Source organism: Caenorhabditis briggsae (assembly GCF_000004555.2).
Source record: "Caenorhabditis briggsae complete genome, chrX, whole genome shotgun sequence".
Classification (NCBI taxonomy): domain Eukaryota; kingdom Metazoa; phylum Nematoda; class Chromadorea; order Rhabditida; family Rhabditidae; genus Caenorhabditis; species Caenorhabditis briggsae.
The window spans coordinates 10,238,528-10,253,094 of NC_013491.2; the positions used below are offsets into that span (position 1 = coordinate 10,238,528).

At 36.7% G+C, this 14,567-nt stretch overlaps 2 protein-coding genes across 2 annotated transcripts; one reads left to right on the plus strand and one right to left on the minus strand.

Annotated features, from left to right (window-relative positions):
• Nucleotides 1-109: 109 nt before the first annotated feature.
• CBG14564 lies at nt 110-1,485 on the minus strand (the record flags this gene model as incomplete). Its single annotated transcript, XM_045239655.1, has 5 exons — nt 110-319; nt 433-602; nt 696-838; nt 920-1,242; nt 1,303-1,485. The coding sequence occupies 5 exons, from the start codon at nt 1,483-1,485 to the stop codon at nt 110-112; spliced, it is 1,029 nt and encodes a 342-aa protein (XP_045095449.1).
• An 8,370-nt stretch (nt 1,486-9,855) lies between these two features.
• Nucleotides 9,856-14,453, plus strand: CBG14565 (the record flags this gene model as incomplete). The annotated part of the gene is made up of 7 exons (XM_045239656.1): nt 9,856-10,002; nt 10,738-10,852; nt 10,939-11,031; nt 11,404-11,538; nt 13,677-13,906; nt 13,953-14,086; nt 14,291-14,453. The coding sequence occupies 7 exons, from the start codon at nt 9,856-9,858 to the stop codon at nt 14,451-14,453; spliced, it is 1,017 nt and encodes a 338-aa protein (XP_045095450.1).
• Nucleotides 14,454-14,567: the final 114 nt, after the last annotated feature.

The following is a 14,567-nucleotide window of genomic DNA, read 5'->3' on the forward strand; positions in this document are numbered from 1 at the left end:
TTGTACCCGAAATTTTGTTTTTTTTTCTTATTTGAAAAAGTATATAGAAGTTTCTCAGATAATTCTACACGATGAGATATGAAACAATAGTTTAGGTTAAAAGTAATTTTTAACAAATTTGTTGGCTCCAACCAATCGCTTTGTCATAGAACTGCGTAGGTGTACAACGTTGAGTGGTGTCGAGTTGAAGAAGCGATTGAATGATTCCGGACACCTCTTGACTCAATTCGACGGGCAACTCGGGCGGATCGTAGGCGTCAAAATTGGCGCCCGCCGTATAGAGGAAGAGCTTGCACAGGCTGCACTCGTCGAATGGGACCTGGAAAATATATGAGGTTATCTACGCCACATCCACTTGAACTAGAGCGCGCTCCCTAGGGAGCAATGGAACATTTATGAAAATAAAAGAACAAGAAGAATGAAAGATCTAACCTCTCCAGTTACGCATTGATATAGAAGACATCCGATGCTCCACATATCAACTTTAGAATCGTATTGGCAAGTCTTCAGAAGATTTGCTCCGACTTCTGGAGCCATGTAGTAAAAGGTACCAGCCACATTGCAGAGCTCTTCACTCTCATCGTCCAAAGTTCTGGCGATCCCTAAAAAAAGTGGATTGCATTTTGCAACAGAGACAAACACAGATTTAGCCGCCTCAGGCTATTTAAAACACATTTCGAAAACACAAAACATACCAAAGTCAGTAATACGAGCGCAGGCAATTTGTTTCGATGCATCCGTATAAGTGATCAAAATGTTTTGTGGTTTGATGTCTCGATGAACAATTTTCAGCTCATAAAGTGCTTTGTATCCTCGAGCGATGTTATCCATGAGAAGTCTGAAAAGCTCGAGAGATGAGTGATTTCTGGTTTTCAGAAATATCTTTCGGGAGACGGAAACTAGAACTTTTTTGAACAACTTCTTTATTCTTTCTTCCCGAAGAATCAAAACATGTTTACTACCACCACCCACAATTCCAAGCTTATCCCAATCTCTTATGCAAAGAATCTTAAACAGCCTATAGACTTGCCTGAAATTCGATTGATTCAATCTCCCTTTCTCGGAAATGTTTCGCATATGGTGGTCTAGATCACAATCGCAAAGTTCCATAATAAGACAACAGAAGAAGTCGTCATAATTGCAAATGTCTAGTACGCCAACCAAATACTCCGAGTGGAGTTCTTTAATTAACTTCAACTCGCTCTCTTTTACGTGTACTTTGAGCATTCGTTTGATTGCAACCTGAAACGATGGGATTTCAGTCACACGACCAAAAACGGAAATGGTGTCAAATTTCCATACCGGATCGGTGGAATCTTTCACGTTTCCCTTGAAAACTGCACCAAATGCACCCATGCCGATCATCGAGTCCAAGGAATCATTATATTCGTATTTATCCTCCAATTTTATCAATTTATTTGAAAAGTCTGGCATTAAAAATGCACTAGCTGTTGAGGAGCGATGAGATGCACAGTGAATAACCATCTGGAAAAAAGGAATATTCTAGAATAGCTAGAAAAACTGTATCTATGTTTTGTTGGAGTCTATTGTGTGGTGCAAAAAGAATACACGTCATGGAATCCAATTAATCACAGAGAATAAGAGAATAACGGAAAAAATGAAATTATTGAAAAGAAAAGAGATGCAAGTGACAGGACGGAAGAAGAATGTCTTGTGTGCCCAGAATGAAATTTTTTGGAGAAGAATGAGAATTCGGTTTCTAGGAATTCCCTTTGTGAAAAAAGAAAGGCTACTTACGAATTGAAAAGTAGGGTTTATGACAGAAAGGAAGCATAAAGAAAATTAAATAAATGGGTCAGTATTTTGGGCTTGGCATTACTGGATAGAACGTGAGTTATCCTTCGTCAAAAAAATTCTTGCCCTCCCCAGAGGATCGTCTATCGTCACACTCATGAAAAATGCACAAGTTTTCTGTGGAAATTCAGAAACTAATTTCAAATCCCCTACCAGAAACTTCCGCCTTTTTCTTACTATCGTTATGTTTCTCTAGGAGGAAGAAACCAAAATTTGAGTGGTGCAACTCACTGAAAAAAGTAAACATAAATGAGGTCAGCTTAACGTTTATAAATAAAGCAAAGGCAGTAGAGACGAAAAATACAACTGGGACAAAATGTTTGCTTCTCGGGAAGAGGAGGACCGAAGAAAAGAAAGCAAAAGCACCGAAAGAATACGTCATTCTTGAAAATCGAGCAGAGGGAGGTGCCGCCGTAAGGACTGCCTAAAAACAATAGTAAGTATGAGTGTATGTCAACGAAAATGGAGTATGTGTGTCAATTGTTCTTTTCTTTTTTGCAAAAACTAGAAAACATGAAAAAAAAACCTGAACCCAGTCTTTGGGTTTCAAGTGTTTTTCCATTTCCCCATCATCAACTGAGACAAGGAAGTGGTCCCGAGGAAAAAAAGAAATTCAAGGATTAATGGCGCAGGAGAGTATGGAGAAAACAAAAAAAAGCAAAACAAAAGAGATTCGGTCATCTGGAAATCCCTTATCGAGTAAATTGACAAAAAAGACAAAAAAATGGGGAAAAAGAAATAGAAGTAAGAAGAAGAAGTCTATTCCGGGCGAAATCGAGTAATAGAGTATATCCTGGGTGCCTCTGAGAATTTGAAAAAAACTGAGTTACGCAAAAAAGGCTAAAGAGCAATTTTAGTGGACTGACTGAGCTTCTGAGCCGCATGGGGAAAGCGAAAGATAAATAAATATATGAATGACTGATGATGTGAAAATACGGAAGCCATTATAGTGTATCTCCCGAAATTTCTGGATCCATATCCACGCCCATTAGAACAAAATCCAACTGACTCATGGTCTTTCACGACTAACAACCTCAGAGCATCTGGATAGAGCATTTCATCTGAACAGATGATCAGAACTTATGTGTGATGATATGGGAGTGAAGAGCAATCGAGAAGCAAGAAAAAATTGTGTCTCTTTTCTCCGCCCTTTCAACATTCACCCCCTCGATTCTCACTTTGAGCTGTGACGTAGTGAGAGCGGTCTGGGTCTACACTCTGCTGACGACCGGCGACCCCATCTCTTCTTCTTTCTTTTTCGTTGAGCTTTTTTTCTTCGTTTTTTATTCAATTCATTTTCATTTTATTGCTGTTTCGGCTGCTCTTTTCTTCAAAGTGTCGCTCGAGAAATTTGCGAAGGAAAAGGAAAATTCTCTTTTCTTTGAACTCACAGCAATTTTTTAGGACTAAAGACTGGGCTCCTTCTCCGGATAGGAAGTAAAAGTGAAATTGGAAGAAGACGTGACAGAATGCAGAGTTTCTTGGGAGCAGGAAATGAAAAAAAAATACGAAGTGGGGTCAAACTTTTCTTGGTTCAAAACACAGTTGACTTATGGATTTTTTTTTCGGGAATTTTTAGGAATATTTTTTCCGTAGAAATAAAATGATGTCACGAGATGAAACATGAATTTCAACGGAAAATAAGCATAGGAAAAATTGAAGATGGTAAATGAGAAAAACACGGAATCGAAAAAATTAGCGGAATTTTTTCTCTTGCGTTTCTCACGTCATTTTTCTAGAATATTCTTTCCCTAGAACTCATAGATCTAGAAAAAAAGGAAAGGACCAAGACATTTTCAGGGAATGCAAACCAGAGTCAGTGAACTGAACCAATTGTGAGAATTAGAGAATTCCCATTGGGCAACGTGGAGGCGAATATCTTTTTGGTCAACAAAGAGACACCTACGTAAACTTTTATAATTTTAGCAACAAACGGTGTGATGGAAATTTTTTGAAACATTTCTGAAAAAATGAAATTTCTTTCCATTTTTCTTGTTCTTCTGTTTCTTCAGAACACCCATGACCTTGATGTATCAAGTTTCAAAAAGAGCTTGTTGTAAAAAATATGAAGAAATTTTCTGATCTCTGAAATCAGTACCTTGTCCATTTCCACCCTCACAGCCTCGTCGTCATCATTGATGAGCAGCATCGAAGGAAGTTCAGCAGCCATTGAAAAATCTGAAAACTACATACATTTTCAGATACTATACGAAAATCTGAAATTGTGGTGAAAGAAAGAGATTTAAGTAGACAATTTTTTGAGTAGGAGGAGCAAAACATAGAACGAAAATACGGTTGAGACATGGCAAACAAGGAACTCAATTCCAAGGAACAGGTTATCACCAAAGCAGCTCGGGTAGGAAGAAAAATATATTTTGAGAGAAACAAAAAACCAAAGAATTGAAACGAAGAAGAGTGGAGCTCCATAAAGACCTACCACCTATGTAATTATAAATCGGGACCATGGGAAAGAGGAAAAGGTTATGATGTCATCCGAGGATAAAATTTGCCTAGAATGACTAACTCTACAAGGGAAAGAATATTTTTGAAAAATTTTGAAAACCTGAAGCCACACGAAAAGGTTCTTCTTTTCATTTTCCGAAAACGAAGTCCGATTCCGGATTTTTCAAAAACCTCTGTTTATCACGAACGCGCGTTTTTGAGCTTTGAATTTCTAATGCAAATCAATTACGTATCCCCAAGAAGACACTGTTGACAAGGAACTTTTTTGCTCCGTCGGATGTTTGAATGTGTGAGTAAATCAAAGAAAAAACAGAGTAAAAGACAATGGAGAATGAGAATAAAACTGGAGATGTGTTATTTGTGTGGTGCTCCACGGGATCCCTATTGTCCATGACTACTGAATGGCAGGAAGCAAAGAATGTTAAAGGTTGAAGTTTTCAGAACATGATCCAGTTTAGTTTAGTCAAGTTGTGTTTAGAACACTTCGACACGCTGAGCTATCTAATTTCAAAAAAAAACTGTGCCTCTCTTCTTTTCTCTTCCCGTCGTTTTTTTCTCATTTGTCAAGTCATAAACTTGGTTGAGAGAAATTGAAGAAATGGCTCTGAAGAGTGGAGGAAACCCCTCCCCCTTATCTGTAGTTTGAATATCCATTTGGAGCTCAAAATGATCCTGGAGAAGGGCATAATACAAGTCGGAATAAGGAACGAAAAGAAGAAGACGTATCAGTAAACGGAAAAACAGAACGGAAACGTTTTTTGTGCTGCATTTCTTTTGCTATCCCGTCTGAAAACTTGAGCCGACAAGCATTTGTAGTATTGAGAACACAAAGAATATGTCATGTCAAAGAAAAAAACAAGAACGAAAATGCTTAAAAGTGGTTTTAGTCCGGATTCTCCATTTCTCACTCCTCTCACACCATTGCCCAGAAAAAACTCTTGATAGCCGAGAAAATGGGATGTTCCAGGAAAAAAGCAAAACTAAGGAAGTAGATCGGATAGAAAAATAACTACGGAAGAGCTATACGACACGGAGAAGACTGACAAATTGGGTTACCGCCGTCAGCGAATCTGCTTCTGAACTAACTCGAATGGAGACCGAGAACTTTTTTCGAGAAGAAAAAAAACGATGAAGCAAATCGAAAAAAGATTCAAATAAAATTGATGAGAGTAAAGGAAACGAGGGCAGTTTTTGAATCAAGTAAAAAATATAGAGCTTCAAACGAATGGATAATAAGATTGATGTTTGAGAACTGCACTGGCACTCTCTCGTTATTCACTTTCAATTGGATGTTCTTCTTCTTCTTCTACTTGCCAATTGAGTCAAATTCATTTTGTAGGACAAGCAAAGAATCAGAGTTCACGCCTGATTTTTGATTTAGATGTGTAGATTTAGATTACGGTAGCAACTAGGTGGGTGTGAGTAGAATTGAATGGAGCCATTGAAGCGGAAAACAAGAAGGTTTGAAAATCTTCTGTTAGTTTCTTTCATACCAAAATTGGTAAGTTATTAAGAAACAATAGCTGATAAAGAACCAATTTGAAAATGATCTGAAATTGATAAATCAAACTACAAAACGGTTTTGTTTTATTGGAAAAAAACAATATGCAAAAGGATGCAACTTATTGTATTTTTTCTAATAGAACGCGACCCAAATACGAGAAATTTGACAATAATATTTAGAACCCTAAAAAAAGAAAAAAACTGTTTCAAAATGCATGTACTGAGGTAGCGTTCTCGGAACTACTGTAGATGGTACTTCCGTCTTAGAATAAATCATGTATTCCCTATGAGCGGTATGAAAACATGTCAACAAATAAATAGCTTAACATGACATCAATAACATTTTTCAATTTGCAATTTTTCGATATATGTATATTAATATATCATAGAAATCAAATCAATTGTGTTCAAAATACACGTGGAATTCGTGTTTTTATTAAGCAAATACAGTGGTTAAATTATAAAAAAGACGAAATGTTGAAAATATGACATAGAGTTTCAAATTTGACAGATTTTAAAATAATGAACTTTGCTTTTCAAAATACTACAAACATTTAAATTTAATAAAAAGTTCTTCATTAAGTTCTGACTGTTTCCAGAAATTCCAATACCCTAAAACATGTATGTAGTACACGGGTTTTTTAATTCTTAACTCTGAGCCAATTTTTTTCAGTTTCTGTCAAAGATTTAGAAACGTTATTTACTGTTAAATTGTTTTTTTAGGAAAATTTTATTCAAAATTAGTAATGTAGGACCTGTCCTATCACAAGGTTCTACAAAATATATATTCAAAAAAAAACATTTGCAGGGAACAGATTCATTTACAATATTTCACGTTTTGACATCCGGCTGAAAATTCTGAAGACAAATTTTGAATTGGTCTTGAAATTTTCAACACAATACTTTTTGTTTTTCTTCTCGATCATGTTTAAAAAATGATCTTCACAGTTTCAGACGTTTTTTAGAGAGTTCACTTCAGAAACTAAACTTTCCGGTTCTCGATACATCAAAATAATTATTCAATAATTGTTTTACAACAATCATAATTAGGCTCTTCCAAACATATCTCCTCTTCAAATTGAATGCACTGTACTATTCAATCCACAATCCACTTCACCTCATCATTACGGATTACCCAAGCGGATCTTGCGCAACGTCCTCACACCATTTGCAGTAAATCACCCGTCTTTGTATCTTTATATGTCTGCGTATCTCTTGGTGTACACACTCTCTCACACTGTCTGATGGGTCACCATATGCGGTGGTGAAGACGAGGGAGAGAAGTGCGTTCCCACTTCCGTCTTTTCTTTTTTAGGGTAGCTCTCACTCTTTTTTGCATCATCGATTTTTTACTGGCTTCTTCTAAAAACAAAACATTCGTTAGAAGAAAAAACACTCAAAGTGTGTTTTAAACCAATTTTGAGTGGTCAGAGAGCCGTGAAGAGCACACCTCAGCAAAGCGAGTGCATCTCATCTCCCTCATCCCATTCGTCAGTTGTTTTTTTTTTGCACTATTGGTTGCTGTTCTATTTATCAAGTGTCCACTCTTCAGCATTTCTCTCTCTCCTTCTCATCAAAATTTTGCTTTTTTCTCCTAGGGGCATTTTCATAAAGTAGCGCATCTATTGCATTTGTATAGCAGATGCTCGGGGCTTCTTTATTCGAATAGTACTCGTGAGGTCGGCGCGAAAGAGTTCGCCGCGCGGAGTCTTTCATACTTTCCTATTTGTTCAACTAGAAACATTTCCCAATTGTGAGAGGTTGGTTGATCATCTTTGCTGCTCCCTGCTGCACTTGTCAATTTGTTTATTGTGTTCGCTTAGAGATTCAATCTTGGCAAGAATTTGACAATTACTCTGGCTCTCTTCTTGAATAAATTAAGTTAGTAAGTGTTAGGTCCTTCTGGCTAGCACTCGAGTGCGTCCTAATAGAACTTGGTCAAAACCAGAAAATGAAAATGTGTTGCCCCTCCTGGTCGAACTTCAAAAACGCTTTTAAAAAAGTTGGAATCTCTGAAATTTTGTTTTTTTAATTACCGTGAAATTTTTTCCAAAAATGCACCGTGACTGTGAAAATTGAGCCAAACTTTTGCGGTTCCCTCGAGAGACGTGAAAATGATTAAATAATAGAGCATTCTTCATAATATCGACAAATATGACAGTAATTTTTGGAAATCTATCACAAGAAACAAGAAAAATTGAAAACATTTTCGGTCAAGTTTCCTTGTGTTTGCTGTCCCCCGTCAAATTTGAGCTCAATTATCTCAGTTCCTCTGAAATACATCAAAAATTTGCCAATTAATAAAATATTGGTTAAATTATGATAAATAAATTATCAGTTGCTGCGTTTTTGATGACTTGCACAGGAATTTGAGATAATTGAACTTAAACCTGAGAGTGTGAGGCCCTTCTTTTACTGTTTTTACGGTATATGAACTTCCGTTATATTTTTCTGTTAGAGAAGTAGAAAAATTCGTTCAAGTTGAATGTTTTGTTTTTGAATTGTTCACTGCCACATATTTATTCAATTATTTCCACAGATTCTTACATTAGTTTTAGAGAAAATTTAAACTTTTTCTGCTGCTTTTTTTCCAGCAAAGTTTAACTTACGCTGTATCGCCTTTTTTTATTTCAAAGAAAACTAGGTCAAAACAAGTTTGATGCATTTTTCTCACCCATCCTCGTTCACCTGTATCGCTTTCACTTCTTCTTCCCGCTCCAAATATTTACCATTTGAATAATCGTTTTCAGCTCTTGCACAAACAAATTCTATATAGTATTTCACACAATCAACCTTTCCTGTTTTCTTTTCTCCTCCTATGATACAGCTAAGCTCATTTCTCATTTCTCACTTCGAATTGTGTTGTCCTTGATGACAAGGTTCAAATTTCATGTATAGAATCGGCGTCTAGAGTGTTTCATTCTCCTCGAGTAGTACGGATACGGTCTTTCGATGCAATTATCATCAACGACCTTTCATAACTTTTTTTTGAGATCGACAGGTCGTTCCATCCTCAATTCATTTTTCTCTTTCCAAATGAACGACGTGTTCGTTGTGTCATTTTTTGCGCGTAACGTCCGATCATGGCATGACAACAAACAAAAGCAGGAGAAAGAGGCTCGGATTTTTCTCGCACCCGATTACATTACAAATCGCAGGGCGCCCCTCCGTCCATTGTTCGTTTTTTTGTTGGTGATGAATGGGAAATCCAAGGACAACCTTTACTACCTCGGAACAGGTAGAACAGGGATAGGGAAAAATCCCAAGTTGCGTCACACATACAAACACATACATACATCCTGAATATATCATTCATTCATATATCTTCAATTCATTCTTTCCTACACACGTATGTACATATCGATAATAGCAACTTCCGATTGCATACCATAAATTTCTGTCTCCTCTCCACATTTATGATTTCTAGAGGAAAATGAGATGCAATTATCACACGTTGCTTGCGTATCTTATCACTATCAGGTGTGCCGATGAAACAATTGATTTTTTTTCTGACTTCATTTTTTCACTTTCATTGTTTTTATTATCAGTGGGAGAAGTGTGATCGTGACGTAATCAATTTGAATTTTGGGAATTTGAATATTTGGCGGGAGACGTCCAGCTGTGAAGGAATCGCAAGGTCGTCTAGTTTCTGTCAACATTTGAATCCAGAAACTAAGCGGGCACTATAAAATGTATTTCTTCATTGGGAAAGAAAAAAAACGTTTCCAGTTAAATCTGCGATTCATTAGGAATACTGAAATTCTAAAAAAACATTTTCAGAATTGAAAAAATTTCTGAAACATTGAAAACTTTTCTATAGTAGCAAAACTTCCCCCCTAAAAACTGCATGTTTCCATAAAAATTTCCCATATTTCAAACGACGCATGTTTGGCGTTTTGGGTTGCCCGTTTTATTTTCGCAATATAACGATTAAAAATGCTTCATCATCTTTAATCTTCTCCCACAATCGCACCTCCCGGCCCGATCTTTCCTTTTCCGTTTTCGCTTTTTCTTCCTCCGTCTCCCATTTTTGTCGTTTTTGCATAATCCTCATTTTGACCTTATTCCAGAAAAATGGAGCTTAAAATCAATATCGATGGACTTGAACGAAGCGTATCTGGTGTGACGGAAAATACGACGTGCTCACAGATTATATATGCCCTCGCACATGCTACAAGTCAACGAGGACGATTTGTAATGGTGGAAAAATATAGGAATGTGGTAAGTCGCTTTATGGTTTTTTATTCTTTGAGAAAACGCTGAAAACAAGTTTCTCGGAGAAAGCTGGAAGGTCAACATTTTCTGCAAAAGAGGTCATGATTAGTAAAGAAATTTTACGGTTCAAGTAGAATCGGAAACGTTTATGAATACAATGATGAATAAACTTGGTTGTTAACTAAAATCGAGTTTACAAAAAGTTAGGAGATGATTTGAAGTGATGTAATTTTGGCCTAAACTGAAATTATCAAAATAGAACAAAAAACAATGCTTGAAAAGTTCTCCAGTACCCATCAGCTTGTAAGTAGAAGTCATGTCATACTTCTGGAGGACCCTGTATTTTTAAAATTTTTATTTTTTTGTTTATCGACAGTGAAAAATTCAAGTTTTGAAACCATCGAAAATTGATATACAGTAATGCCTGAAATCAAATCGTACTTTTTCAACTTTTCAATTTACCTTCGTTCCTATGGAAAGCATTGAAAAGTGTTAAATTAATAAATGATTTTACTTTTATGATGAAACTTTCATCATTTGCCCATTATCATCAGCATCAAACAAGAAGAATTGGCTCAACGTAAACAGTTAAAAGGCCCTTATATTAAGGAGTCCAACCTTGAAGAACTCCATTCCTGTTTAATTGGTGACAATTACTCATTGCATCCTCTCCAGACAACCTTTTAATCTAATAATTTTTCAATTCTTCATTTCTTTTGTTACAAATTGCCTCTAATTCAGGAACGCCGATTAGCACCAACTGATCGACCTCTGGAGACACTCCAAAAATGGAGGGAACACGCCGCAAACGTCACATTCCAAATGCTTCGAGTCGATCAAAACGACGCGATTTGTGGTGAGTTTTCACAATTAGTTTTGATGAGTTCCACATTTTTTTTTCAATTTTTTGAAGCTTCAAAGCACATGTGGTTCTAATTTCAGATCTTGTTGACGAGGCACTTCCTCCGGAGCCAAGTAAGCCGTATCTACACCCAAAACAAATGTCAACTAGCAGCATGATTGCTTCATTACCAGGTTTGTGTGTAGTCTTTTGGTTTTTTTTTGTTCCGGTTTTTCCAATGATCATTAATGAAAAACTTGAACAGAGAGGAATTAATCAATCTTTTGTGTAATTATGGGGGGAGGCATTCAGCCAAGTAGCCATTCACACTAAAAAATACCGAAAAAAAAACCATAATCCATTTTTCATTTTGTATCATACGACCTTTACACAATTATTTGTTGTGGCCATCTTCCACTACCAACCTTGGGCCGACGTCGTCTCTGATTCTCTTTAGCTTCTCCCACAATCTCACCTTTTGCCTTTTGCTTTCTCTCCCAGTCACATACACACAAACACATTCACACACAACTGCAACATATTTTACACAACAAAAGCCAATTAAGGAAAAAGTGCGGCGGGCCAGCAGCAACAGCTTGAAAATGGACAAAGAAGCACTAGTTCGTTGCCAACTTACACGTCAACTGGTGTCACTGGTACTCTTGGACGAAGCAGCAACAACCGACGACCTCCGCCACCAGGTAAACATTTTTCAAATTTTTTTGAACAACAATTTTGGCGAAAATATTAACTAGTATTTTAATAATGTTATATCGTGGTAGAGAACGCTTTCTTTTCAAATTTCAATTATTTTCAAAGCATATAAATACAGTTAACTTCGAAAATACTTTATTTTCATAGTAGTAATATTTAGAAAAGGTCGATTATTTTTTGTCTGTATGTCATCATTTTTTGCGGAATTTTAGAGTTCTGCTTTTTTCCCATTAAAACGAAAACACTCAAACGATAATTTTTGATATACTGAAAACAGTGTGCAAATGTAAAGAAAATTTTGAAATTAGTTTCTTCACTTTTCAATATAAATTTCAGGAAACTTAGTAAACCTCAAATAAAACAAACCATGTTTTTTCTCTGTAAACCAATGGCAGGGCCCCCACACTTTCAGGTTTCAGCTCAGTCATCTCAATTCCTATATAAGATATCAAAAAATGTCAACTGATGAAACGTTCGTGATATTATGAACAACAATTCATTAGTTAACATCTTCTTTGAATCATTATCAGGAACCGAGATAAATTGGCTTAAAGTTCGACATCAGGGGGTCTTTCTATTAAATGTTATTTTTAAATTTCCATGTTCTTCTCATTTTCTCTTTACGATTGTTTTGCATTATAAAAATTACAATTCTTTGTTTGTGAATATGAACACCAAAAATGTATGGTTCCTTGGAACTGAGGGTCTCAAAATCACTTTTTATATTTTTTTTCTTCCAATTCTCTGAGATCAGTCGCTTTTGTTTTCTGATTCCTTTTGTTAGCCAAAAAAATCACAGGACAGCAAATTGTGTCTTATGTGATAGAAAAACGATTGCTTCACACCGAAGCCCTCATCCGAAATCCAATTACTTCTCTTCCCTTTTTTTTCTGCCTATGATTGTCGCCGGTCTTGTAAAACTGAACCATACACAAACATGCAATTTTATACCGGTCGACACTTCTTTTTTTCTGACCTTATTGTTGAGGAAGTGAAGAAAATGTCGGCCAACTAAAGGAAGTGGATACTCATATCAGTTCTTAACCAATGATACAATTGTTATTCAGACTGATAGATGATTCATTGCTGAGTATAACCTAGTATCCGGAAATTGTTTTTACGATTTCATTTTGTTTATGAAACGAGTTCCCGTGATGGGAATACGTGAATCATTTCATTTTCATTTCCTTCTCGAAAATTCTCATGGTCCAAACGAATTTATAGCTGACCGAGGTTGACCGAACCCGGCACCAAAAACGGTACGAGCAACAGCTGGCGGCTCCATTTCATTCGTTCAATCTAAAATGATCCTCTAACACAGCCCTATCTTCCATTTCTTGTTTGACATTTTTGGTCTTACCAAATTTCAAATTTCATACGTGTAGCGGAAACGGCAGATTCAAACAATAAGATGGTATTCTCCACCCGGAAAAGTGCAAATCAGTATCAACAATCGGGCCAAGTTCTTCTGATATAATTCTCTTGCTAACCTCCCAGTATTGACCGCTTCTCTTTTTTCTCTCGCCATGATTGATGGAAACACGTCTATGTTCGATCGTTCTTTTTTTTTCCTCTTCATTTCTTTTCAAGAGTCCCACCCTCCTCATTTTGCTTAAAGTCAAAATTCGATATTTATTGGATTCTATTTTTTTTCCTCTGAAATAGGCGGACGGGCTACAAGAAATCCCACCCCTTTTTTCACCCTGTTTTTGGTGACACAACCCAATACCATTTTCTCAAGCCCATAAAACCATCACTCGGTCCTGCCCTTCGCAATTCATTCGGTCAGAGTAGTTCGGTTTTTCGTCACTTTCTATTTCCACCACTGTGGGAGACATGGGATGGTCGGTCATTTGTAAATCCGCCTAATTTTATCTGCAAACTTATTTTTCAACATGACGCGAATGTTTTGAAACTCACTATTTTCAACAATATACCGGTATATATCAATCAGAGACCACCACCACAAGATATTTTTTTCTGAAACATGAATAGATATCAGAATTGACCGCCCTGTTTGACATACAGAAAATCACGCACAAGACATGACCGGATAGTTCACTTTTTTCATACCTCCCTCTTCCTAGTATTTATTCGTATATTTTACGATTATTTTTCAATTCAGACTACATGTCAGTGATGGAGAACAAGAAAATCATGTTGGGCGCTGCTACGTTTCCACAGAATGATGATTTTGATGACTTTCAAAGGCAAGTTTCTCATTTTTTCCAGAAGATTTGTTCTATTATTAATTTCAGAGCCGATGTGAATAAGCTTGCCGAGACAATGACTCCACAAGAAATCGCCGACTACCTTGTTCAGGAGGAGGAGCTCCGCCAGCTTCTCAAGCAACAGGTGACCAACCAACTACCGTAATCTGATAACCCACATTCTTGTTTAGAAAAATCTCCGTGCTATTCTGAAGCCAATGATTGCTGCTAACTGGCCACAACAATATCAAATTGAGTTGAAAAAATCTCACAAGCTGAAGGCCTCTCTGGCATCTACTAAAGAAGCTATCAAGAAAACGCAAAGGTTAGTGAACACCTGACGTAGTCCCCAGAAGACGTGACTACTGTAGTGGCAGTGTTCGGCTGATTTCGGCTGATTACCTCTTTTTACTATTTGGTTATCAAGGGCGTCACGTCTTCCTAATTCAAGTTTTCCAAAGATTTGCAAAACTTCACTACTTTTGTTTTGTACTTTTTATCAGATTAACTGATTATTCTATTTTTTCAGTGACATCAAACGTGTTGAGGAGAGTGAGAGAGAGTTGTTGAAAAAGTTGGCCGAATTCAAGACCGAAGATATGGGCGATGAGAACTCGGAGCTTTCTGAAACCTCATTCGATCTGGGATGCTCATCGACAGGAACATCCACTCCACAAACATTAATTGCATAATTTTCCACTCATTTCATGTTATCTGTGTATTTTTGTCGACCCACGTGTCAAGCTATCGGCTTTATTCTCATTCAGTTAATTCCCGTTTTCCCAAAACACAAATCATCCACTCAA